The 26,836-nt window shown below is 39.2% G+C and overlaps 1 protein-coding gene across 1 annotated transcript; it reads right to left on the bottom strand.

The window, feature by feature from the left end:
• Window positions 1–6,197: 6,197 nt before the first annotated feature.
• On the bottom strand, window positions 6,198–25,692 carry RCBTB1 (regulator of chromosome condensation (RCC1) and BTB (POZ) domain containing protein 1). Its single transcript, XM_009882372.1, has 11 exons — window positions 25,549–25,692; window positions 24,771–24,921; window positions 24,115–24,281; window positions 21,630–21,788; window positions 20,453–20,560; window positions 19,370–19,512; window positions 16,335–16,525; window positions 10,935–11,061; window positions 10,291–10,442; window positions 9,478–9,608; window positions 6,198–6,338 (listed from the first exon to the last, which is right to left on the bottom strand). Exons 1-11 carry the CDS (start codon window positions 25,690–25,692, stop codon window positions 6,198–6,200), a joined length of 1,614 nt encoding a protein of 537 aa, XP_009880674.1.
• Window positions 25,693–26,836: the final 1,144 nt, after the last annotated feature.

Below are 26,836 nucleotides of genomic sequence, written 5' to 3'. Positions count from 1 at the left end.
CCTACACGGGCAGAATCAATGCATGGCACTGCTGACTACAGCCCTGAAATGGGCTGGGACACGCACCAGCTGGAAAACAAAACCTGAAGCCCTGGGAAGGGGATCACAAAGTTCAGCTCCTTTGGTGCCTGTCCGCAGAAAGGGAGACAGCCCCTTCCTCCCCCAGCAGGGAGGAACTGCAGGGCATGAAGCAAAAAAAAATAACTCAAGTAACATCCAGAAGGCAATTGGGGCTGCCTGTCCAGAAAGTGGAAGCTTTTCAGTGGATAAGTGATGATGGCCATACATCTTAACTTGAAGTTTTTCGGGGAGCACAAATTTCAATACTAACACAATACGATGCCAAGCAACTGGGCGTGCGAGCTGGATGGCAAAGAGTTAAGATTACCAGTGTGCTCAGCGCAAGTATTGTCTGCCAAACTGCCAAGGTCAACTTACAGCTCTCAGGTGAGAAGCGCATGTCAACTGCTTGCACAGAATTTTCAGAGTTGGAAGGGACCTCTAGAGATCATCTAGTCCAACTCCCCTCTAGAGATCATCAAGTCCAACTTGCTTTGCAGTTAAAGATCATCATGAAAATATTTTAGGTTTCGACGTTTTAAACGGATGAACCTGGTGCCTGCCGAATGGCAGTGTGTGGTCCTTCAGCTCAAACATCGATCCCAGTCCCAGCAGAAATCGGGAGGCCGCAGTGCAGGTGCTTCACGCAGCCCCTGCACTCCCCGATTCAAAAATTACTAATGTACCGCAATACCCCATTTCTCCTGCAGCACAAAATGGAATTTCTGAAGTCATAGCCAATTTGGAGGAACGACAAATTATCTCCAGAACCCACTCCCCATATAACTCACCTGTCTGGCCAGTTTGGAAACCCGATGGGAGGTGGCGTTTAGCAGGCACCTGAACGCCAACACGGCCCCGCTACCAGCTGCTGTACCAAACTCTGCAAACTTCACAGCTACTTCGCAAGCAGCTGCGTACCCATGGACAGTGGCGCTCGATGTAAAAGGTATGTTCTTTAGGGTTTCCTTGAAGGAAGAGGATAAAGAGAAGTTTGCTTTCACTTGGGAGGGAATACAACATACCTTTAACAGACTCCCACAGGGGTATGAACGTTCACCCACAACTGCTCATGCCGCTCTTGCTGAACTTTTACAGCTTCACTCCCCCAAGATGTGAAACTGTACCAATGATGTCGAAAAGAGCTAAAAATCCACACAACTGAGCAACCATGACGGCCTGCTCTGAAACCATGGTAACGGGAATAGAAAGTCCCTAAAACAAAAAGCCTGTGAACATAAATAATCCAATTTTGAAGTTAGCCATTGTTCCAACTGGAACCCCAATGGAATAGAAGGTTAAACAGTAACTCAGTGGTAGCTGATAGGATGAAGGTATAACCTCTAGTTACCTTACACAATTTTACTACTAAAAATCACACCTCTAGGAGGAGATTTTATATGTAAATGTAAGACCACCTTAGTATAATGAGCCAGACAGAAATCAAGACATGCGCAAATGAGTTTTTGTTATATAATTACAAGTGACCAATCAGCTCTTTTAGTGTGTTTTTTTTCCTTGTTATCTTTTTGTATAAAAGGCTCTATGCGTTTCCTAAGAGGTGTGCTGGCTGCGTTAGATGCCGAGAACCCTATGCTGCAGAACTGAAATAAAGACAAATACCTCTCAATTGGCTCTTGCACACCAGGTGAAGAACCCTTATTTTTAGGAACACCACCAATATACAGATATTCTGATTGGAGTAACTTCACTTAAGAAGGGGAAGTGGCAGCAGCAGTATGGCAAGCGCTAAATAAAGCAGAAAATGAGATTCCACCCAGAAAATGTCAGTGAGCAAATAAAGAAGTAAAAGTTTTAGGTACTTGGTGGATAGCAGGCAGTGCAGTGATTGCTCCAGATACCTTAGGAAAAACCAAGCTTAGCACTCCACCTACTAGGAAAAGAGAATATCCTATGACATTACAGCCAGGACAGCCTATGATGGTCAAAACACCATCCATCGGTACTTTGCCTATGACTTTAACTAAACCTCACAGCCCACTTGCCTAGGAAGTCACAGTGGTGTAAAACATAGAATTAGTGCACAATGGATTTTTCCTTACTTTTAACAGGGTAACCTGTTCAGACTCTCCCCACCAAAACAAGTCTCTGTTTTCTCTTACAGCATCTTGCAGGAAGGCACATGGAAATGCTGTGTTCATGTTACTACTCCAAACCCTAACAATACTGCTCCTCTTAACTTGTGGTCAAAGAGCCATAGAGTGGCCACGGTCTCAAGCTTGTGTTAAGTACACTGGGGGTATGGGAATACACTCCAGTAAGGGAGATTTAAATCTTTCCACCATGATCTTACACAGAACTGAAATATACTTAGAAAATGAATGGAGCTGGGATAAAGACTAAGCTGATAAAAAAGTTCCCCAACTTCAGGGAACAGCAGCAAAATAAATTAAAATAGGATGCCAAATAATCAATGGGTCTACCCACAAGAAGGCATCTCAGATTTCGGTGTACACCATTGCATCAAATCCAACAGCCAAAGACATGAAACTTTGTCCCTCTGACAAGTTGGACTTTTGGTACAATTTTACCTTAGTACAACCTGGTTTTGTAGTCTGCCTCTGGGCTCACCACAGTGTGGGACTATCATTTAAATTCAAAATAGACATTACTGAGCCTAGCACAACAACATCCATCCTGATTGTAAAGGATAAGAAAACTATCCCCCCGAATTTCTGAAATTGGACTGTATGTAATCAAAAACACAGGCCAACAATGAGTGTTACTCCATGGTCTCTTAAGCAAGTAGAACTATTGATGCCAATTAATATCTCTACCATCAAACCGACCTATTCACCATTCCTAAGTATGTCCTATGCAGGATGGTTAGCATTGTTACATGGGTGAACCCTCACCTCTCCAACACAAACAAGGGAGATGCAACTGGTATTTTAGGGACAGGATTTGGAGTCTTAAATAGTACAGATGCTGAAGTACTCGTAAATAAACTGAGCACAACAAGTAACAAATTGGAACACCCATTGCAGTCTTCTCTATCAGCAATGGGAACTAACCAATGGCTCTTATCTGATATATTGCTCCAATGGGAACGAATTCATTAAAGGAACCTCCGATTGATTGTGGATGCACTTGGTGCAGTCCAAAATAATGTTTCTCTAGCTCTTAGTCGTATCCAAGCTCAGCTGCAGATGCAATCTATGGCAGCAGCAATTAGAAGAGAAGCTGAAGAGGGCACCTTACCCATCGAAATCTGAACGGCAAACTGGGATAATGCAATTAAATTTGAGAAAGAATTCCAGTCCTGGTGGTATTTAGTGAATTTCACTTATGATGCCATCAACAATAAGGCCACAGCTTTTGTCTTAACCATATGTAATGCTTAGATATATAACTCTTTCTCAATCATTATGCTAGGATTAAATCACAATGGAACTATATCCATTAGAACATACAGTGTGGGCCCAACAAAATGGAAACAAACGGCAAACTGTTGATGTTAACACTTGTTGTACAGGAACAACAAAGATTTATTTGTGAGAGTAACACCATCAAAGCCCAAGACATTTGTCTTGGCACTGAACAAAATGTTTGTCATTTTGAAATACATCCCAATGAAACCTCTAAAACTGTACTTATATATATTGGAAAAAGATGTGTTTGTATGAGAACGTTTTGTGATTTTACATTTATAGATAACTTCGCTGTAGATGATACAAGCAATCACTCAAATATTTGTGCTTGTAACTTTAAATATTCAGCTCCCATTACATCTTATCAACTGTTACAATCAAATTATACATTGAGTCAAGATTTATTGCCTACCCCCTTTGGAATGAATCTTACATTGGTGAAGAAACTACAACATGATGACCTGTGTCAACTGCTAGAACGCGTCCAAAACAATGGACACAAAACTAATCACCGTTCATCATGATACAAAAGAGATACACCATGTCTTGGGAAGTGTGAAGAAGGATGAACACTATTGGTGATAAACTCTTCTTGGATGGTCACCAACAGCAACAGGAATGTTTAACCTTATGCTTCACCCAGTTGTGATTTTACTGACTAACTTTACTATGTTTATTGCTTATAAACATGTTGTATATAAAGGTTTGGTACATGATAAAACAAATAACCCAACTCCAACTGCCCAAAACATACAAACTAATAAAGAGCAAACAGCAATACTTCACTATCTACTTGCCATGATCTGTAAGCCGCATAAATCATCAATACACTATGGCACAGAGGCAAGAGGTGATCATACCACCACTCTGTGAGAATAAGATGAACTGATTATAGTCATGGTGTGGAGTGTGATTGTGTGCTCCCCTCTGTCCCCAACCTGACCTTTTCCCATAACTCTGCTCAAGGGATAACCACCAGTGGCAGCTGTGATGGATGCATATGGTTGTGATGGACGCATCTGGTTGTGATGGATGCATCCGGCTCAAAGTGGATTCAAGGGAGACAGATAACAAGGGCAATAGCCAGGGGCTAATTTAGGGCAGTGTGCCCACCTAATCCAACTGCCCAAAACATACAAACTAATAAAGAGCAAACAGCAATACTTCACTATCTACTTGCCATGGATCTGTAAGCGCATAAATCATCAATACACTATGGCACAGAGGCAAGAGGTGATCATACCACCACTCTGTGAGAATAAGATGAACTGATTATAGTCATGGTGTGGAGTGTGATTGTGTGCTCCCCTCTGTCCCCAACCTGACCTTTTCCCATAACTCTGCTCAAGGGATAACCACCAGTGGCAGCTGTGATGGATGCATATGGTTGTGATGGACGCATCTGGTTGTGATGGATGCATCCGGCTCAAAGTGGATTCAAGGGAGACAGATAACAAGGGCAATAGCCAGGGGCTAATTTAGGGCAGTGTGCCCACCTAATCAGTGCTGGTCAATGTCTGACTCAAGCCAAATTTGGAAGAAATTAACATCTACAGTCAGTATGCAAATATGACTAGGAGTCAATCATCTTACCCCATAACTAGTGAGTAACCCAAGAGCCCTTTGAGCTCTCCTGCAGGGTAGCAGGCTGCACACCAGGATCTCCCCTTGAGCAGCGACACCTCTCAAGGTTACTCTTCGAGGTTGAGAAAATCCTTATCGCGTCAGATATTTGGTGATTAATAGCATGCTAAACTTTGAAATCTTAGCTAAGTGATATAAAGGATTGATTTTACATATATAATCCTTTAGACATAAACCGTTGACTAAGTCTGGGACGAGGACTGGATCCAGCCGCACCTAGACTCCTCTCTGAGAAGGTATTTAGAAACCAAAGGGGTCCTTTCTGGAACCTCATGACTCAACAGGAGGGTCTCCCTGACAGACTGTCTGACCCTATGCAATAAATAACCAAGTGTACCTTGCCATCAAATTTTGTTCAACCACTTACCATGGAACTTTATTGATATAAAACAGCGTGTTAACAAAGTATATTGTTGCTTCTGTCTTACGAGTGAAGCGCATGACTCCATCCACGACAACATTACAACTTATATTACGGTATACCCAAATATAGAGATTTACTTTGAATTAGATTTGCTAGTTACCCGTTTCTTCAAAGTCACTTGTGTAGGCTTTGAAGACATATTATTTTTGCACAGTTTTCTAAGCACCAGATATACTTGGTAAATTACACACAGCAAATGGCAAATTCATTCACAATCATGCAAATGCAGTAAGAGATATCCATGCCATTTGCTTCTCCATAATCACAGGGAGTTAATGATCTAAGTGACATCATTCAGTGGCTCAGGTCAGACTATTCTCCAACCCCAAAAAGTAAATTGAAAATATTAATAGGTGGTGCTAGAACTGAGATTTCCTAGGCTAAAAAGGTAAGTCCTTAACACCAGCTGGTGTCTTTTGTACACTGCAGCGTTTCCTCTCTCCATCTGAAATCTTGAGCTGGTTCCACCATCCAGGTTTGCTAAATGCAAGTGAATATTTTGCTCGACGTTTTTACAACAGTTCACTCTTGAGCACAGAAAACATTTGTTTTTACCGTGGCCTTTCACATCTTCTGGTACAAGAGATCAGGCAATGCTCGCTTTTACCTGTACAGTTATGACATCCTGTTATAACTGCAAAAACTCTCTACAAACACCCGTAACTTACAGCCTCATTTCAGTTCTTAAATGCTCCACATTTACTGGCTTTAGCAATGAATTCCTTTAGCAGGGGACCATCCATTTGCCAAAATGCCGTCGTTTGTGTCACTTCTGTCAAATGATTGACACAAAACTTAAAGCAGAATTCCTCTAAGTCCTAAAAAGAAAAAAAAAATCTTATTATTTTTGCTTCCATCACAGAAAATTACATTCAGGCACAAATGCCTGTATATGCTTTATTTTTGCAGAGAATTAGACAGACATGTTAACCCAGTGGCTCTCAATGTTCCCCACAGTCACTATGTAAATGCAACAGAAAATAGTAATTCTACCCAAATAACACAGTTACAAAGAGAAAAGGAACTATAATTGGGTTCTCACTATATAGCTGCAGTCACAAAAATCAGCTGTTCTGAAGAATATACATTTTGAAAGTTTTCCCACTTGAAGAGTTTCATCTGCATTCACTGACAACTATTAAAACCCAATGCAAATAGGAGGTCTTGGGGTAATGATATACAACACCAAGACTGTGGATTAAGAAAATTCAGCTCTTTTGTTCCATAACATAAACTCAAATCTACATGTAAGGTTGCTTGTCTTCCTGCTTAGTTAAGGGCTTAAGTAAAGCCTTGAAATTGCATGTCACCACGTTCAATGCAAGTATATACTAACTAGATAGTTTTAAAGCACGGTTTAGGCAGAAGGCCTTTTTGTGCATTAGAGACAGACTCATGTTACAAAGTATCTCACAGATGTCCCAAAACTGATTCAAAAGTACAGTGACACAATACGGCATAAGAATTCTCGCAGAAAGTGGGCTCTGGATATTTGAGTCTACTTGGAAGTGCCTTCCATTTAAGGGTTAGAAAAGCCTCACAGACAACCATCATTGCACCCGCATGATGTCAGAGAGAAAGGATGTCTAAAAAAAAACAAGAGACAGTCATCGTCAATATAAGGTTGACCACAGAATGCTTCCCATTCAGATTGTTTCCAACTCCTCTTTTGAGGAGGAAATCTACTCTTCATGGTGCAGATCTAAGATGCTATAAGGAGGATGCTGCAGTCCTTACAAAATAGCAACTCCCCACCCTGTACTAATTTCTTCATTATATTATAAATGTGTAGAACTAGTACTTTTACGTGAGAACACACCCTTCCTTAGCTGCTTAGCAGACTGGGCACTGCAGTAAGGCATAACAAGCTCTTTAAGCCACATAAGGTATGAAAGACTGATTCATATTCATGTTTTCACTTAAGGTCAATACTGAAAGCTACAGCAACTGTGTGCCAGTGAGAGTTCTTGACACAACAATAACATAAAAATATATCCTGGCCTAACACCAGGCATTCTGAAGCTGCAGATCTTGACTTGTGTGGCATCTGTGCAACGAAAAAAGACAAGCTTATTAGAACTGAACACTGAGGGTTTTCTTTCTTTAACAGAATGAACTAGCATTTTAAACAAAATTACATCATACACGTTACAATATTTTGCACTGCTTTATTAAAAAAACCCATATTTCAAGTCAATGCAACAGAAGCATACAATAAACAGAAATATTGTAGTATTAGTAAGTAACTTTGGAAAATTCAAAGCTCTGTATAAAAAAAATGGCTGAATTTAATTTACAGATGGATGCACTCCCAGCAAACTGTACTTAATATAGACTTAAGTGAATAAAGGCACAAGGTACATCCAATGATTATTTTAAAAGATACAGTAAGAAGCCAGACCTGACCTAATTCTAGCCACTTCAATTCAGTCAGTCACCAAAAGAAAGTATAGGAGAGTTTCATGTCATGGAGGTATTTTAAATTAGTGAAGCAGCTTCTTTTAACTGTTGTCTTCTAGACGCACAGTACCTTGAAGAAACTACATCACCCAAACAATTTCAAGCCCCCACCTAGTATTACTGCATGTAAAAATCACTTTCTACTAAAACCCAACACCCTCAGTGTCACCCATTCTTTCCTTGATGTAGCACTTAAGCTGACTGTTCTAACTTTACTTCTAACTTCATTTAGCTAGTGAGGTACAGCCAAGGCACAGTAACTAGATTCCTTCTAACCTTTACAAGCGGAATCAATCACACACTGAAGTCCCATCCTGCAAACAACCTTTCAAGGCTAAAATATGGAAATCTTCCTATCTCCCGTGAACTCCCACCAAAGAAATCATTATTCACAGTAGAGCTGAAGCTGCAATTCAGACAGTAACACAGCCCTTTGGGTAAGGTATATCAAACAAGCAACACACTACAAGGCTCTGAAACAGGTTAGGGCATCTGCATGCCAATTGTTGGATATTAAGTACAAGAAAAAGCAATGAGTTGATTTACTTAGTACCAAAACTGCTTTATAAGCATAAGTAGCAAGGTAAAGACTAACCAGTCACGAAAGCTGCAAACATGATATACAGATACTATGCTGAACACAAAGAGTTGAAGCCAGCCCAGGAATACTTCCTGATTAGTTCACGAAGCAGCATGTTAGTGATCTAGTAGTGAAATCAGACATTATGCAGCAGGGAAGTTTCACTATCCTCCCCCCACCCTTTTCACACAGTGCTTCTCTGTCTTCCAAATTTATTAGGCCCATAAGGCAGTTCTTATCCTGCCATTTCATTAGCATACCATGGAGACTGAAAGACTGACTGTAGCTAAAAAAAAATAAACAAACAAAAAAGCCAGCCAACAAAAAAAACACCCTGCCAACCCAAAAACCCCAAATGCAATCAATCCCCAAACCTACCACCACATGACATCACACACACCACACAACCTTACAAATAAGTAACTTCAAGCTTACAAGACTGATTTTCATAATGTTGTATGTTTTGCTTTGTATTTAAACACTTCCCTTGTTTCAGAGTTAGTGGTTTTATCCTCAGAAATTTTGTTACATTTCCCCCCCACCCCAAAATAGTAATTAATGAAGCTTGGCACAGCGTCATAACCTTTTACCATGAAATTAAGCAATGCAAACATTTACAGATATGGAGTCTCAGCCTGGGACTTAAGTCATCTTTAGATATCTGTGTACTAGTTCACCTTACCAGTACTGGTTTACCAAAACAAAAAAAAAAAACCAACCCCCCCAAAACAACCATCTCTCATCATTGCGAATACAGTTTTTATAAGTCCAGAGTTCTCAATTTCTGAAAATGTCAAATAGTATCATCTGATAGTAAGTGAGAGAGAGCTTATATGCAAATATAACTGGCTGCTTTTCTCCATAGGTTAAATCAGAAACCAGCTACCTATTTAAGAGTTTGTAGTTTAGAAGTTTACCTCTGCATCATATCTGACAGCAGCAGAAAGCAATGAAAATGCATTTTCCACAGTAATTCCTCTCTTGATAATGTGTTGACACAGTTTTTTCAGCCTATTTTCACAGTACGAAGTAGCCAAGTCCAAAAGCCCTGCAATTACAATGCCATCGTGTTAGTCAGTTGTAATGATCTCTGCTCTTTCAACAACAGTTTATGCTCCTGGGGTACAGTTGCATGCATATTTTGTATGGAATGTCTATAACATGCCTTTTTCAAGTAGGTCACTATTCAGAAAAATGTATTTTACCATTACACAGGAAGAAAGGCCTTTTATTACCTCAAGCCACAATCCTGTTAATCTCTGTAAATACACAAGCTGTTCCACTGATCTGCATACCTAACTGCTTGCAAGTGGAACCATCACAAAACAGGCACCACAACACAAGTAAAAAGCTACCGTTATAAAAATCTGTGCTTGAATTACAACTTGCTCTTTGCTCTGCTGTCCAAGTTTCCCCTGTTAGATCTACTGAGATTCTTTCATATTATCCTAAACAATAATTCACTCAATGTAGTAAAATATGGAAGTATTTTAACCCAGGGAAATAGTTTCTTTCCCAACCTTGAAAAAAATACTCATAGTTTATTTCTAAATATGCAACAATTTTGCTGTAGTAAATTTGATACACCTATTTTAAAGACAGCTTAATTAATCACCAGTAAAATGCATTGTAGGCTAGACTAGGAGCCTATGTTAATACATTTATTCTGCATCCCCTGTCTCAGTTTTTCAGGATGCTGCTTTCTAACATAAATGGACCATAAGCAATACCTATTGCATCTTCAGGCGGAAGGTCAACACTGTCTGTATACAAGTACTCAAGAAAGGCACGATACACAGGATAAGAAAACTGGTCTATTTCTATCACTTCCTTCATATCCTCATTCCAGTATGACTGGAACATGGTTCTGAAGTGTTCACACCTAAGAGACAAAGACATTATCTGGAACACTATTATATGACCACATGAATGTTACATTACAGTCCCCCTAAAATATGTATTTGGTACACTCTGCAATGTTCACAAATATTTTACCATACCCCATCACAGCCCATGGTCCACATTTTCGTTCCTAATACTGTGAGCATTGTTATATTTGTGCATCAAGATAAAACTCTTATTTGATCTATGCTACAGAACATCTGTGTATGCATTGCAATCAGACCAACTAAACAGAATTTATTATCCTGGAAACAACAAATAGGCTTAGTGAAAACCATATATAGACCATTTTAAGACGGAGTTTTGATTCAACTCCTTTTACAATCACTTCATTTAAAGTGATTATGGATACATAGGTGCTATATATTACAGGTTTAGGGGTCCCTCCCTACCCCTTACTTCCCTCCTGGCCTTAGATGCAATACTAAGAGGTTATTCTGTATAAACAAGAGCTGTGAAATGTGACCACTACCTTATTTTCAGAACAGCTTTGTGGACATGGATGTATTTTCCATCCACACGGAACTTTAGGTCTGATGTTTCTAGGCTGTCAAACTCTTTCTTCAGAGATTCCGCTACTGTTAAAAAGTCTTCATGCTCTACAGAAACAATTTTAAAACAAATAAAACAAACATGTTAAGCCTCTTAAACAAAACATACACATAATTAACTAAAGCTAGTAGCTCAGCTAAAAGTACGTCAAGTAAAATAGGTCAGTATCAGGGCTCCATTGGCTTAAGCTGTGAAATGGGAAGAATGAATTAATCCAATACCATTTCCTGTCGGCAAGGTCTGCTCCACAACAGCTACAGGCAGCAGTGGTCAGCAGTTCCCATTCCAGCTCATTATACGGAGGTAGCACTGCACCAAGCAAAGTACCTGGAGAACTTCCTCTCTCATTCTCCCCCTGGGTACCACCCGTGAAATTGCCAGCCTCCTGGCAGCTCAGTGCTAGTGCTGGGTCAGCTCAGCTCTGCAACCTGCAAACTGTTGGTAATTGGAGTCTACAGCATCACCTGCAACTCACTTGAGACACGGTGTACAGTAGTTCAGCTGCACTGACACAATGTGACCTGAGCCTAAATAGTAAGAAAACATGTCACCAGTTGGCCACTTTTTTGTGCTGGCAGATTGGTCATAGCCTGTAGGTTGTCTGTTAAGGTCTTTGCCAGGGTCCACTAACACAAACTATCACTGACATCATTACACTCAGTTTATTAGTCAGTTATGACAACAGAAAATTCAAAAGCAGATCTGTGGAAGAAGAGAGACAGTAGATACTGTGTTCTTGGTTCAATGAAGGACACAGGACTTCAGCAATTTGGAAGTGGATTAAAGCTCTTTGACAGTTCTTTATATTAAGGCCTATGGCACTGGTCCCACAGAGATCCCATTCTCTGTCTCTAGAAGTCATACAACAGTTACAGCACAAGCTGGTTTAGGCTTGTGGTAAAGCAAGAACTCTGAAGTTAGAAAACCTAATTTAACCCATGATTTGAAGTTTCTGTTGATGCATCTTAAAAGTATGTTTCAAAACACATGGTTTATAAGAACACAGTATGGAAAAGAAAAAAATAAGTGGATTTCCATTATAATAGGATGTGGTCTGTCTCCTGTGTCCCACAGGACTGACTATTGTTTATCCATACATGTGGGAAAATAACAGAAGACTGGTGAGGAGGATTACTTGAGCATTAAACATGCTCAAGTGACTTGCAGCTGGGGTGTTGAAAACACGTATCTCATACTAATTGTTGTTTAGCCTTGTGTGTTGAACAAATAGAACATCTGTGTTTAGCTAACATAGGCCTGTGATAGACTTAAAAGCACCCTACTTAACACGCTTGAGATTCCTGCCCTGCTGTAGGAAAGATCAAAGCACAGTGGTAAACAACATCTGCATGAATCCTTGATAAACAGGCAAAACCAGCAGGTTTGGTCATCTTCTAGCATGGATTGAGCTCTGTGGTGCCTGCATGTCCACTTGTGTGTCTCTGCCTGGGTGCTGCCTCAGGGATCCCCCTTTGGCAAGGCAATGAAAATAAATTTACTCTTTGCATTTCATCCATGGGTTTGTGGCTGTTCCTGCGTCCTGCCTGTGGCAGCTCACACAGTGTATAATCCACAAATTACTCTTCACCATTAGGGACAGATAAATTAGTTGGTATTTAAAAAGAAATACTGCTATACCAAACTGCTCTAAGTCACGTTTATGCCACAAGAGACCATACACTCCTCCAATTTACATGGATTATCCACAGAACCTGCATCTCATCGGGGTTAACTAAACCATGCTCCAATCCCTCTCCATTTGATCATGTGATTTTTTTTGTGGGTCATCAGCTTAGCTTAAGCTATACAGTAGATCAATTTTCACTCCAAATACCTTAAGTTCACTCCTCAATAAAGGCTGCAGATTTGTGCTTCACCACAGCCAATCCTGAGTGACTGAATCATTTTTCTGGCAGAGCCATCATAACTGGAAGTAAAACAATAACCTTTATGCAGAGTTAGCTCCCACTAAAGAAAAAAAAACCCCACAGCACCGTAAAAAGAAAAAAGGGTTGTTTTCTTTTAAACCTACATGAATAAAAAAAGGTGGGTAAGGAAGAAAATGCATATGGAAAATTGAGATTAAAAATGCCCCCCAGATTAATGCTTTTGATTTAAATATTCAGTAAGTAGGATTATCAGAATAAACGAGGAAGAACCTGCAAAGGCTAAGAGAAATTAAAACACAGGAACAAAATTCAAATACCTTGTTATACTCAGTCTGGGAATATTTCACAAAAATCAGTAACTTGAAAGGTACTGAAACTGGGGAGATGTCATTTAAACAGCCTTCACCATTAGCAAAAGGCAACAGACCTGGACAACCATCAGATCTCTACAGAGGGCAAGACTAACACGTATCACAGAGCATTAGAGAATGGAAAAAGTGAGAAGTGGGATAAAAGAAGACTTGGATTTACCCAGAAGCAGGTAACTCCAAGCTAATCTTCTCTCTCTTTAGTAAAACTATTCTGTTTTCCTCTGTAGACGAGACGCTGTTTTCTGGACCTTCATAAATGTGATAACATGCTAAATGAGAAGTTATGATGGAAAAGTTGGGTTAGGACAAGCCACACACAAAGATAAAGTCTGAGTCTGCAGAAAGGTTATGTAGGATGTGATCCTTCCACAAAACCGATTTTGTACAACGACTAACAAGATTAGGATCTGTTGTCAATATGAAAACATATTAGATCTAAAAAATCTTGAGAACTGAAGTGGCAGACCTAAGATGAAAACGTCTTCATGTTTTGAACAAGAAAACACCTTCATTTTTTCAAGGAAGTGCAAGCTAACAGCAAGCTAAGCACTTCATAGCACATTTGGGGTCAAATAAGAATTAGCAGCATGTGAATCAAAGATAATCAAGAAGGCAGGCTTGGGCTTATTTGTTGGTCACAGAGACCGCATCCCAAAGTGTAATCCAAGGCAGCATAAGAAGAGAGTTCCAAAAGAGAAAACAATCATATTAGAGTCTTGTTATACTGGGACTATTATTTAAAAGTCTGCCTGTCTTTGGGGAAAGTCAAACTAAATCGAGTTGAGAGACAGGGACGAGGAGAAGGCTGAGGTACTCAACAACTTTTTTGCCTTAGTCTTCACTGTCAACCTTTCTCTCTACGCATCTTGAGTGGATGCACCAAAAGACAGGGACTGGGGGAACAAAGTCCCTCCCACTGTAAGAGAAGATCAGGTTTGTGACCACTTGAGGAACCTGAACATCCATAAATCTATGGGACCTGACGAGATGCATCCCAGAATCCTGAGGGAATTGGCTGATGTTGTTGCCGAGACACTCTCCATGATATTTGAAAAGTCATGGCAGTCAGGTGAAGTCCCGGGTGACTGGAAAAAGGGAAACACCGCACCCATTTTTAAAAAGGGTAGAAAGGAGAACCCTGGCAACCACTGACCTGTCAGCCTCACCTGTGCCTTGGCAGATCATGGAACAGATCCTCCTAGAAGGAATGGTAAGGTACATGGAGGACAGGGAGGCGATTTGAGACAGCCAGCATGGCTTCACCAAGGGCCAGTCCTGCCTGACCAACCTAGTGGATGGGAGTGGCTACATCAGTGGACAAGGGAAGAGCTACGGATGTCCTCTATCTGGACTTCTGTAAGGCCTTTGACACAGTCCCCCACGACACCCTGCTCTCTAAATGGGAGAGATATGGATTTGATGAGTGGACTGTTCAGTGGATGAGGAATTGGTTGGATGGTCACATCCAGAGGGTAGTGCTCAACGGCTCAATGTCCAGATGGTCTGTATTGTGACCAGTGCTGTTCAATATCTTCATCAATGACATAGATAGTGGGACTGAGTGCACCCTCAGCAGATGTGCGGACAACACCAACCTGAGTGGTGCGGCTGACATGCCTAAGGGACCAGAGGCCATCCAGAGGGACCTGGACAGGCTCAAGAAATGGGCCCACGTGAACCTCATGAGGTTCAACAAGACCAAGTGCAGAGTCCTGCACCTGGGTTGGGGCAACTCCCTGTACCAATACAGGCTGGGGAATGAAGGAAGGGATTGAGAGCAGCCCTGCTGGGAAGGACTGTGGGTACCAGTGGATGAAGAGCTGGACATGAGCTGACAACGTGTGCTTGCAGACCAGAAGGCTAACCACTTCCTGGGCCGCATCAAAAGAAGTGTGGCCAGCAGGTTGACGGAGGTGATTCTGCCCTTCTACTCTGCTCTGGTGAGACCCCACCAGGAGTACTGTGTCCAGCTCTGGAGTCCTCAGCACAGGAAAGACATGGACCTGTTGGAGTGGGTCCAGAGGAGGGCCACAAAAACGGTCAGACGGATGGAACACCTTTGTTGTGAAGGCAGGCTGAGAAAGTTGGAGTTGTTCAGCCTGGATTAGAGAAGGCTCTGGGAAGACCTTACTGTGGCCTTTCAGTACTTAAAGGGGACCTACAGGAAAGACAGGGACAAACTTTTTAGCAGAGCCTGTCATGATAGGACAAGAGGTAGTGGTTTTAAACTAAAAGAAGGAAGTTTCAGACTAGATGTAAGGAAGAAATTTTTTACAATAAAAGTAGTGAAACACTGGAACAGGTTGTCCAGAGAGGTAGGTGGTAGATGCCCCATCCTTGGAAACATTCAAGGTCAGGTTGGATGGGGCTCTGAGCAACCTGATCTAGTTGAAGATGTCCCTGCTTACTGCAGGGGGGTTGGACTAGATGACCTTCAAAGGTCCCTTCCAACCCAAACTATTCTATGATCCTATGAAATCATCTCACAAAATGAAAACTTGGAATTCTGTTACTTTACTTTCTTCACATGAAACAAGGGAGAGAGATTCACTCTTTCATGTTCATATCGGAAGGGTAAATACTAAGAAGGGAAAAGCTAGAGACAACACTTATAATTCAAAGTTGTTAGCTACCAAAGTAACAAGCGTCAGAAGCAGTCTTCCAAGCAGGAACAGTTTTTAAGAGAAAAAAGTTGCTGAACAATCCAGGAGTCCTTCCTAGCCCTGAGCTGGAGCTCAAACACTACAAATATAGGAAATACACAATATTCACAGTGCAATGGTAAAACATGATTCTCTGCAGATGTACACTGGCAAAAAACACCAATCTTGTTAACCCTGTTGTGAATGCTTACCTGCTGAAGTAGCCTGCCTTCAAAAACAAACAAACAAACAAACAAACAAACAAACAAGCTAAAAGAGCTAGTTTTAATTGCTGGTTCTCCTTAAAGCAGGAACCATCCTCTCACAGAAGTGGTATCCTGTACTAATTGCTACAAATGTACACAGAGATTACTGCACTGTACACAGCACTGGCTGACATATCAGAGCTTGTTCTCACCTACTGATAGAAGACGCCACATAACGGCAGGGGTAGCAAAGCAAGCAAACACATCGTCAGTGCAGGCAAAGTGAGTGAGGTGAGGAAAGATCACTGACTGCCCACGGCATTGGCCCCACATGTACACCTGGCCGCTCTGGGTCTTGGCAGCTGACGTGTGAGCAGAGTGGCAGGCTGCAATCTCCACAACCCTGCAAACAGAAGAAACCTTGTGAGATACTTACCAGTATGGAATCTTTCCAAAGTACAGGACTTTCCAAAAGCCCCAGCAAAATAGCAACCAACCAAACTATGCATCCATACTCCTGTACTTTTTCCTTTGTCTTGCATGAACATGATACTGTTTGAAGAGATCAATATCTAAAAACTGCAATGACATTTTCAGATTGCTTGTAGATTTTATTGTAATCAGGTATTGCTTTAATTATGTTGTTTTCATCAGTTGACATTCCTCCTTTTCTCCCACCACCATGGGAAAGGGATGAAGCAAAACAAAGTTTTGTTTTTCCCCTTTAAAACCAACGAACATCAGACAATTATTTTCAAGAAGAAATGCTTATGGAGCTTACAAAACTTCCAGTTAGGGAATGGGCAGGAAAGTTACACTACTAAGATTTTTGCAGAGCATTTTTCAGAACTTCTTTCAAACAGATGTTGTAAAAATTCTCTCATTTGAGATTAAGATCCTATGTATTCTTCAATAAATCCTTTATTAAGAAACCCTTCTACCCTGCCTTTAATTTGTTTTTTGTATGTAGAAAGAGATCTGACCTACTGCCTGCATTTCTGACTTCTTATTTTGCTCAGTTTCCTCTCCTCAACACTGAGATTCAGCATGGAACACAGACAGTGCTTCATTTGAGGATAGGTGAATATACACTCCTAACTCCACATTCTTGATGAGCTATGGTTGTTTTATGAATAATGTTTACATAGTATTTTCATCCACCTCATATACTTCCTTAAAATATTAGAGCTGCTGATGCACACTTATCTATTCTGTTCTCCCACTGCTCATGCAATCCCTATCTTTCTATCTGAAACATTACAAGAACTGAGAAGAATCACTCTTCCATTAAAAGGACCACAAGGATGTTTCCAGTGTCTCTGTTCGTACAATAAGCAAAAACCAGAGGAAATTCCAGCATTAGTTCAAAAGAAAAGCTACACTTTCCTGTTTTTCGCTACGTTAAAAATTCATCAGAGGATTTCATGGTTTTGTGCCAGGAACAGATCAACTGGGACAAATAAATGTCTTTCCAAGCAGTCTAAGAATATGCATATCAAAATATTTATTTCTTTACAGAACAATACCCATGAAGAGTTAGCTTTTCAGGCAAAAAGCTTTTTTAGCACAAAGCCCACATTTTATGTGCAAAAATTATTTCAAGATAAAACACAGGAAGAATCTACAATCACTTTTGGTATTTATATCAATAATTTCTAGCAGATAAAAGACTAATGGGTTCTTTTACACCATCATCAACTTATGAACCTCGATGCAACATTGAGATCTTTCAGCACGTCTGCATGAGGCATCATAAAGTAGTTATTTTATGGACAACTTATTGTCCATCATAGCTATTCACCTAAACTGCTTCCTTCCCCAAACTTTCTTTTCTTAGCAGAACAAATTATTATTTTCAGAGTAACTATATACCAGCATTACATATAAATGACAAAAAAGTTATATATATTACTACAGAAAAGACCAGGACAAGCAGCAGTAATATGCTTCATGGGAAATGACAGCTCACCCACTTATAGCACTGTTTCCATGGGAGCCAAGTCAAGCAAGATGAGTAAGTTCAAGTGACTTATCTCTCCCTTAGATTCCAAGCAGAAGTTCTATGATATTTTCTCCCTCCTCTAGTCATTGAACAAACAACAGTTTTACCATAAACCCATGCTTGAGTTCACACACAGTTCTAAATGCAACAGTTGCCCTTAGTTCACACAACAAATATATTGCAATGAAAACTAAAAAAACCAAGTTGATATTTGCAAACATACACATTCATTTTCCTGTGCTTTTTTAAAGACTATTTCATTTTGCTCCGCTACTGTCAGTTCCTTCACAGAAAAGCCAGCCTCACCTCAGTGATTTCTATTGTGATGGCTTCTTTTTTTCTTTTCGCTCACCCATTTTTTAAACTCTTAAATAATCTCAGTACTGTGGAGCTTTTAATTTAATGTTAAATGTGAGAAACAGGAAAAAATAGGAATGACTTCCCAGAAAGACATTTCAGAAATGGAGAAAAAATGATCACAAGTGTTTCCTTGTTAAGAGGAGATTACAGGTCAAGGGATTTATAGACTAAGAGGTTTCCAAACGGAGGTATGTTAATCTATAGATATATACATGGGCACAGAGAATAGGACTGGTGTCCAAGTTTGTAGGTGAACAGCAGAACAGCCATCCCAAATATGAGGATGACAAAGATGCTGAAAGAAGGTGGACAAGTTAAAAGCTACTCTTTTATGAGTCTAGGAAGCTAAGAAACTACAAACTACTAACTGGTACCACTGATAAAAGTGGCATTGTCTGCCCTTAGCTCTAGCAACCATGCAAATTGAGTTCTGTTTTTGTGGTTGGCTATTGTCAGCCTTTCAGAAAATTGTTTTTTCCTCACATTACTTCTTACAAAGTTGGTGCTTCCTTCCCCCCCTCTTTTTTCCTTTTTTCTTTTCCTTTTTTTTTTTTTAAATGTAGGCCTCAATACAGCTTAAAAGCTTGCCTTATCGCTTTCATAGCTCCAAATTTTTAATCAGAGGACCCATATTTACAATAGTTTAACACTTAGTCATCTGTTATCTTTCAAACATATATTGTATTTACCTGATATTACTTTCAGTAATCATTATAGATAGCAAAAAGCACTCAGTAAAGAGTAAATTACCATCTTTTCCTATGCTCTTAACATAAGCGATAGAAAAACAATCCACCAAGCCCTACACACGCATGCTTCCAGTGCTAGAGACGGCACAACACATGCTCAGACTTATGAATCCAAAAACAGCTTCAGCAAGATTACCTTTCTTTTTCCATCATGATCTGCACCGGGCTTAGCTGGTTACTTTTATTGCCAGTTCCCAGCTGCCCATAAGTGTTAGCTCCCCAGGCATAGAGCAAACCCTCATCTGTTAGTGCTAGCGTGTGCGCATAGCCACAGGCAATCTGTAAGTAAATGTATAAGCATTACTACTAAACAAAACAGCAGAGATGAGAAACAAAATCATTGCACACATTACCTTAGTCTAGCTGATGTTAAATATCTCAGGCATTCTTCATTTAGCACTACGATGTGTTATTTCTCAGTACTTAAAGCTAACACAAAATATGTTAACTGTAAGTACCGGAAAAGTCCCAGCTTCGTTAATTTAGTGTTCGTTGGTTACTCCTAAATAATTTAATGCACTCTTGCAAAGTCTACCTAGCATTTACTTGGTTTCAGTTGCAGACTCTTGACACAAAGAACAGTGAAATTCACCATCACATCTTGCAATTCTGAAATACTTTCAGAATTTGCTATTTTGAATACTATACAAACTGTAAGAGCTGCAGTTCAACAGCCAACAACCGTTCAACCCAAGTTATCACATGAAAGTCCATAGAATTTTACTAAAAACCCAGGAAACACCAATTTTTAGTTTTATTTTTTAGCTGGGAAAAAACCGAAAAACATAAACCAAACAAAACCCAACCACCAAACAATCAAACCCACACCCATGATTCATTTTCCCTCTCACCTCACTTCTGAAGGGCTAATTATAATATTAACGTAGAATCTGATGTGAACATCTTATTACCCTACATTTCTTGTCTTTGGTTAATGCATTTCATTCATTCAGCTTTGTAACAAAGATGCAATTTTTATCCATAGCATAATTTACTTCTAGTTATACTAGCTAACTTTACATCACTCACAACATTTACAACAGCAAGTATTTTACAGCCCACTTGCACTTTTTAGAAGCCTAATATAATGTATAGGAGCTAAAGAAAAAAATACCAGTATTTAAACTGTGAAATCTAGAAGCAGACATAAGATTCCAAAGATACAGTTTTAGCAGATGCTAGAAAGATGAATACGTTTTCGTTTCCATATTAGACATACCTGGAGTATACACACACCATGTAACGCTGCCACTCTGCACGGTGTTAGTTGATTGCCGTTGTTTCCAAGACCTAGCTGACCATTGCCATTGTAACCCCAGCCATAAACCTGATTGCAAAAGGGAAACAAAATTAAGCCACTCTTCTGTAGAAGTACAGAGCATTTAAGACTTAGTATTAAGCACAAATCAAAGAAGTACATCTGCTTAAAAACCTGTATACTATTTCAAGAGCAATATAGAGAAGGCTGAAAGATAGCAAATGTACTACAATGACTGACTGTATTCAACTTTTCAATCCTGCGTTTATTTTTTAAAGAAGCGTTCCAAAATAGATTTGTCTTTGAAGAACTAGGAATTTTACAATAAACTTCCAATACACCAAAATCTCTCGCATAGCGTCAACATTTTGGTTGACTTTTACACCTTCCTTTCTCCTTACTACTTTTTCTTTTTTTAAAGAAAACAATAAATTATTCATTCTGATTAGCTGATGAGCCATTGGATTGCTGTAAACTGAAGTCCCCAGTTTAGCTCTAATTTCCTTTAGTTTTGTTATGTTATATCAAGACAAAACTATATACAACGAAAGCTCATCTCAACCTCAGGGACTTTTACAATCCGTCCAGTCACAAAGAAATGCTATACTCTGAGTTTGGTGAAATGTAGTAAAATTGAGGTTACAGTTCATACCTAGAAGCAAGATAGCATCATAAACTTATGTGGAACGGAACAGGAGCACAATGTTAGGGCAATGTTCAAAAGCTTCATTTGGTTTTGTTTCTGGCAATTAAACAATGTGTTTAAGAACCAGGATCAGTCAGTGTATTCTTGCAGAAAGACTAACTATTTAATTGTGTACTCTTTCAAAAAAATCTAATGAAGAAATATATTAAACAATCTATGAAATAAGACAGACAAGCTTAATACAACTGTTCCAATTCTTGCAGTTGCAAACTCGGTAAGAATTATGTTCCAATAGTCTTTACCATAAGAAGGATCGTTTAGTGTAAAGACAGCATCTCCAGTTAATTGCAATTTTCCTTAAATTGGTCTCACAGAAGTTATCAATACAACTCTATAACTTGAGCACTCCATGTCAACATATCTCCACGTTCAAATATTAATCTCATAAGTTCGGGTAACAGAGAGAGAATGTAAGAATGCAGCAATGCTTACCTCACCATTGTTTACTACAGCCATGGAGGAGGTCTGACCACAAGCAATGCCAACTACCATTTTACACTGTAAACAGTTCGAAACTCTACGAGGAGTTGGCTGGTTTGCTGTAGATCCAGATCCAACTTGACCACAGTTATTATAGCCCCAGGCATACAGCTGTCCATAAAAACAAACAAACAAACCCCTGCAGTTTAAGCCTTAATAATAATGATAGTAATAAATTATAATCTTACTGTACTCAGCATCAGATTGGGTGAACTATCCTATTTAATGAGCTAAAATGTGTTAAATTAATTTTCAACAGCTAAAAATTATAAACAGCAATAGGACTCATATAGCAAATATGAACATAGCACTTTTTTCAGCTTCTTGCTACAGAACCAGAGCATCTGACTACAAGAGGAAACAAAAGGAACATATTTCCATATTAAATATAAGTCAGGCTAAGACAAGGGGCATAGCGAGTGGACTGACTTTCATGGTATTGGAAAAGGAATGTAAGCCAGAATACAATTTGTTTTGCAGACAAACTTAACTCCCCAATTTACAGCTAATTAGTTTTCTTCATATTACTCTAAACCAGGTTATTGCTGGACATCCATAATACCTCTTTTATATCTTTCAAGATGTGTGAAAGGAGATAGTTTGGTCAGCCAGTGTTTCACAGTACCAAAACTCTTACACAATGACATTACCAAAAAAGCACCATGTATAGCAGTTCAAAGTCTGCCAGTGGCAAACTAATAATAATAAAACCAAAAATATTGGTTCCTTTCATCTAAAAGTCCAGAAGACAGGGAAGTAGTTTACTACATAAAAAAAAAAATATTTATAGCTTTGTATTTTCAGTTCCTTCAATTTTTATTATGTGCATATACACCCGTAGCTTGGCATAAAACTATTTCTGATAGTTCATTCTCTGGTGCCTTACCCAGCTAAAAAGTTTGTCCTCTTGGAAATACCCACCCACAGACATGCTAGCCAGTAAAAGAACACTGACAGATACCCTAATGTGAAGTCTGCACATCCTTTGGTGCCAGAACCCACCTCTGTACTGCAACACCAAACCAAAAGTCAGTCATTAGAAACAAACACCTCCCCTGCCACCAAAAAATACAAATCAATTATGCAAGGTATTTCCACAATACTTCCAACTTCAATGCCTCTCTGAAACTCCAGGTATATCAAGTCACAAGGGTTTTGCAGCCAAACCTTATTGTAAATAAAACTCCACTTAACACATTTTGCTGCTTAAAGTATAATCAACTCCGGTACAGATAAAACCACAAGGGCACAAACAGACTAAGCTACTGCGAGTTATGCTAGGGATGGATTTATAGTACATTAACTGGCCACAATGGCAATCAAGCTGCAAATATCAGCTCCGTGGTAAATACAAAGAAACTCCCTGCTTCTATTGAGATTTCAAACATGTCACATTTATTACAAGAGACAGCATGGCCATCACCAGCAGCTACCACATAGCAGCTGGCACCACTAGTTTAACTAATATATGAACACCCTTGCCTCCCCACATGCAAACCAAATTTTATAGTTTAGCCAAGACAAACATGACAACATGAAGGTCTTTCCATAGCATAGGCTCTCCTTTCAGATACCAACACAGTCCACTTAAATTAATCCAATGTCTCTTTCCTACACTCAAAATACTAATTTACTGCTTTGTATTACTGTTGCACTATGATGCCATACTAAACCATAACACAGAGACGTTTAGGTTACCACGATGGAAAGAATTGTAGTTTCCATTTTCATTGTTAGGAAGGTGTTAAAATTAGAACTCTTCTTTTGTTAAAGCAGAGCTGAAACCAGGATTTCCTCTATGCAGTAACATGCAACTCAAAGCAGATACACACACACTGGTCAAATGTGACTAACTGGAAACTAATTGCATGTTTCCCGTGACACATAGCCTTAAGCCATGTAAACAAGTAGCATAAAGCAAACTTGGATATAAACCAAGTGCTCTTTCATCAGCTACACACATAGGTATTCAGAGGTGTGCAGAGACACGTTCTTTTACAGTACCAGTGTGGAATTCATGAAGACTACAAGAAACAGACTAAACGCTAATTAGTGAATACAAACAACTCAATATACCCCTTAAATAACAGAATTGCAAGCAAATAACTATGTTACATTTTGCACCTTACAAAACATTCTTTTACCTGTAAGTGGCACAGCTTTCTGGTCTCATCCCTGTGAGACATACGACAAATTAAAGATGCAAGAGTTTACTAAGCTTTTATTCCCTTGTTTTTGTGGTTGTGTGGTGGGGGGGGGGGGATTTGTGAGTGGAGGGGTTTTTGAGTTGTTTTCAAGTCTGCTCTGAACAAAAGGACACCCTAGTTTGAGGAAGCAGGAGAAAAGGTTATGTTGTGGAGAAAGAGAGAACTTCAGGCTGCAAGGTCACCTGCACTTCAAGAAGGAGATTAAGAGATTTGAACAGGTTTCAACTTACATCCCCATCAAACGACAGTGCCATGGAATGATGCGAGCCACAAGCTACTTCCACCACTTTCTTCACTAACAGATTTGTGCAAACTTGAAGAGGAGTAATGCCCTGATTGGTTGTGCCATTCCCAAGTTGGCTGTAACCATTATGTCCCCAAGCATACACTTCACCATCTGCAAAAAGACTTAAGTTTGTGAATAAAAGCCACCAAAAATTCCAAGGAAGTTAAGATAGACAGAATTGTAAGAAATTAAAAAAACGCCAATATGACCGTGAAAGGACATTAACAAATACTGAAACTATTACAAGAATCATTTGTATACTACAACAATCATATACTTTGTATATAATTATTTTATATACATATATCACAGTATAACTTCTAGATTTGTTGTGGAAACACATGGAAGTGCACAGGTAGGACTGAGTATGTCATAAATGATAGAGTAAAACTCTACAGTTGCAACGTACTGGAAATGTAACAGAAACTTACTTTACCTATTACAGACTACATTTCATTCCAGTTAAGACCAATGGGAACCCCTTAGTGTACATTACCCAATTACAAGTTAATACAAATACACCTTGATCCATTCTTGTTACATGCAAGTGGAATTTAAGATCTGTAACTTATGTTTCTATACTAAATATTAATTTTCTACCTTCAGTACACAGTACAACATGGGGTCCACTTCCATAACTGAGACTGGAAATCTTCTTTCCACATAAGGCTTCCAATTTCTTTGGTACTATTGTGCTCTGATTATCTCCAGTTCCCAAACAATTACTGCAATTCAGTCCAAAAACAAATACCTAAAAAACAGAGGAATACTTATTTCAAGTGATTTGTACTCAGGTATGCACAGATGTGGTAACATCCAGGTCTTCATAAAGCCAGGACAGAGTTTGGCCACAGACTCTTGAGGGCCTGAGACTTCCCTCATGGAAGCTAGTAAGCTCAAGAGTCAGCATGGGGACACTTTGAAAGTTAACTGATGAGTCTGAATTCTTCAGATCTGCGCAGGCTTCGAAGCTTGGCTTCTTATTTGCAGGAGCTGTACTATAAAAAGTATTAAACTGTGAAAGCAGAAGACACCATCTTCTTTCAAAAGTGGTTTGTAAAGAGCAAGCCATAACCTCATTTTCTATCTTCATACCTGGAGTGCTTGCGCTTAATTTCAAGCTACCATAACTTCTTTTGAATTCTGGCTGTCTTCATAAGTACGTGTAATCCATCGTGGCCTTTGTCATTTGTTAGTTTTCTAAATACTCCATTGTCCCCATACAAAATTAAAAAAAAAATTACAAGTTGCACCCAACATGCTTTGAAATATACAAATTTCACACACTGCTTTTGAGAAGCTATTAATTTACAAGTATTCAGTGGACTCTGAAAACAATTAATTTTAGAGTATATGTTGCACTTCATTACAGCATTACCTCATCATTGTGCGTTATATATATAGCTTCATTGGCTGATGTACCAAATACACATGCTTTCCGAATAGATGCTATTTCTTGAGGTGACAGTAAGGTAAATATTGGCCACTTTCCTACATCCACCATGATGCTGCTGTGTGTCATGACGTTTCTACAAGTAAGATGGCATTGCTGTAATAAAAACAAAAGCTTATTAAAAGGTGTATTTTGCACTTTCGTCAACAGGCAACAAGATAATTTCCTTTAAATGAAAGACACATGCTGTGTCTCTGAAAGTGTAATATTCTATTCTATATAAAATATGTAACTATATTTCCATGTATTAAGGTGAACAAATAGCAAGTCACTGGTAGGACACTGGAAGAACAGATCTCTTCTTAACAGGGTATTTAAGTAAACTGTATTCAGTACAGCTGAACATCTGTTGTTCTACAAGCAAATTTGTTAAAAGCTTGTGATCTAGTAAACACCCACTGGTGGCAGAGTGGATTTCTGAGGGCATTTTCAGAGGGAATTTCAACTGAAATTCCAATTTATAAAATTTTCACTTGTGAAATTTTTTTGTAGTCTTACAACTTGTATATGCCATGTAAGCAAGTTGTTGATGTATATATGAATCCTGCAAATAAAAATAAAGCTGGGGCTGTTGAGTATATGACCCAAATCTGCCACATCTTGCGTAATCAAAAGCTGTTATTATGGTCAAAAATTATGTGTGAGAGCACAAAAGCATGAGATAAACTCACGAGTTTGTAAAATTAAGCAGTGAAACACATCAGAGAAAAGTGATTTAGTGATAATTGTCATAATCTGTTATTTAGAAATAAGCTGGACCACATAAAAAGCTGGAAACTTGTCTGGGTATAGACATTATATGTCAATGAACACAGAGGTATACAATTCATCCTTCCACAATGCTCCTTCTTCCCAGTTTCCTCAAGGCAATTGCACCTGCTCAAGAACAAAGCTGACAGTCAACACAAACCTACAGAGGTTATTTAGGCCTTCAATTCTGCACATAAAAATTGTAACATCACTCATACCCTGAAGGGATTCTGCCACTGACAATCCATGAACCATGCTTAAGGGCATTAGCGAGTTTTGTGAAATCTGAAAAGCACTAGCTGGAGAATTCCACAGAATGTCAGTGACATGATACAAATCACAATAAACCACTAAAAAAAAAAAAAAAAAAAAAAAAAGGCAGCTAAGGAACCATTCAATGGATAAGAAATGCAGTCTCTATCCAGATGCCATCCTTCATCAACATTTATTTCTTTCCTTTTCA

Source organism: Charadrius vociferus, unplaced genomic scaffold, assembly GCF_000708025.1.
Source record: "Charadrius vociferus isolate BGI_N301 unplaced genomic scaffold, ASM70802v2 scaffold263, whole genome shotgun sequence".
Taxonomy (NCBI): Eukaryota; Metazoa; Chordata; class Aves; order Charadriiformes; family Charadriidae; genus Charadrius; species Charadrius vociferus.
The sequence above is the reverse complement of the archived record's forward strand: the minus strand, read 5'-3'. Positions and strand labels throughout refer to the sequence as shown.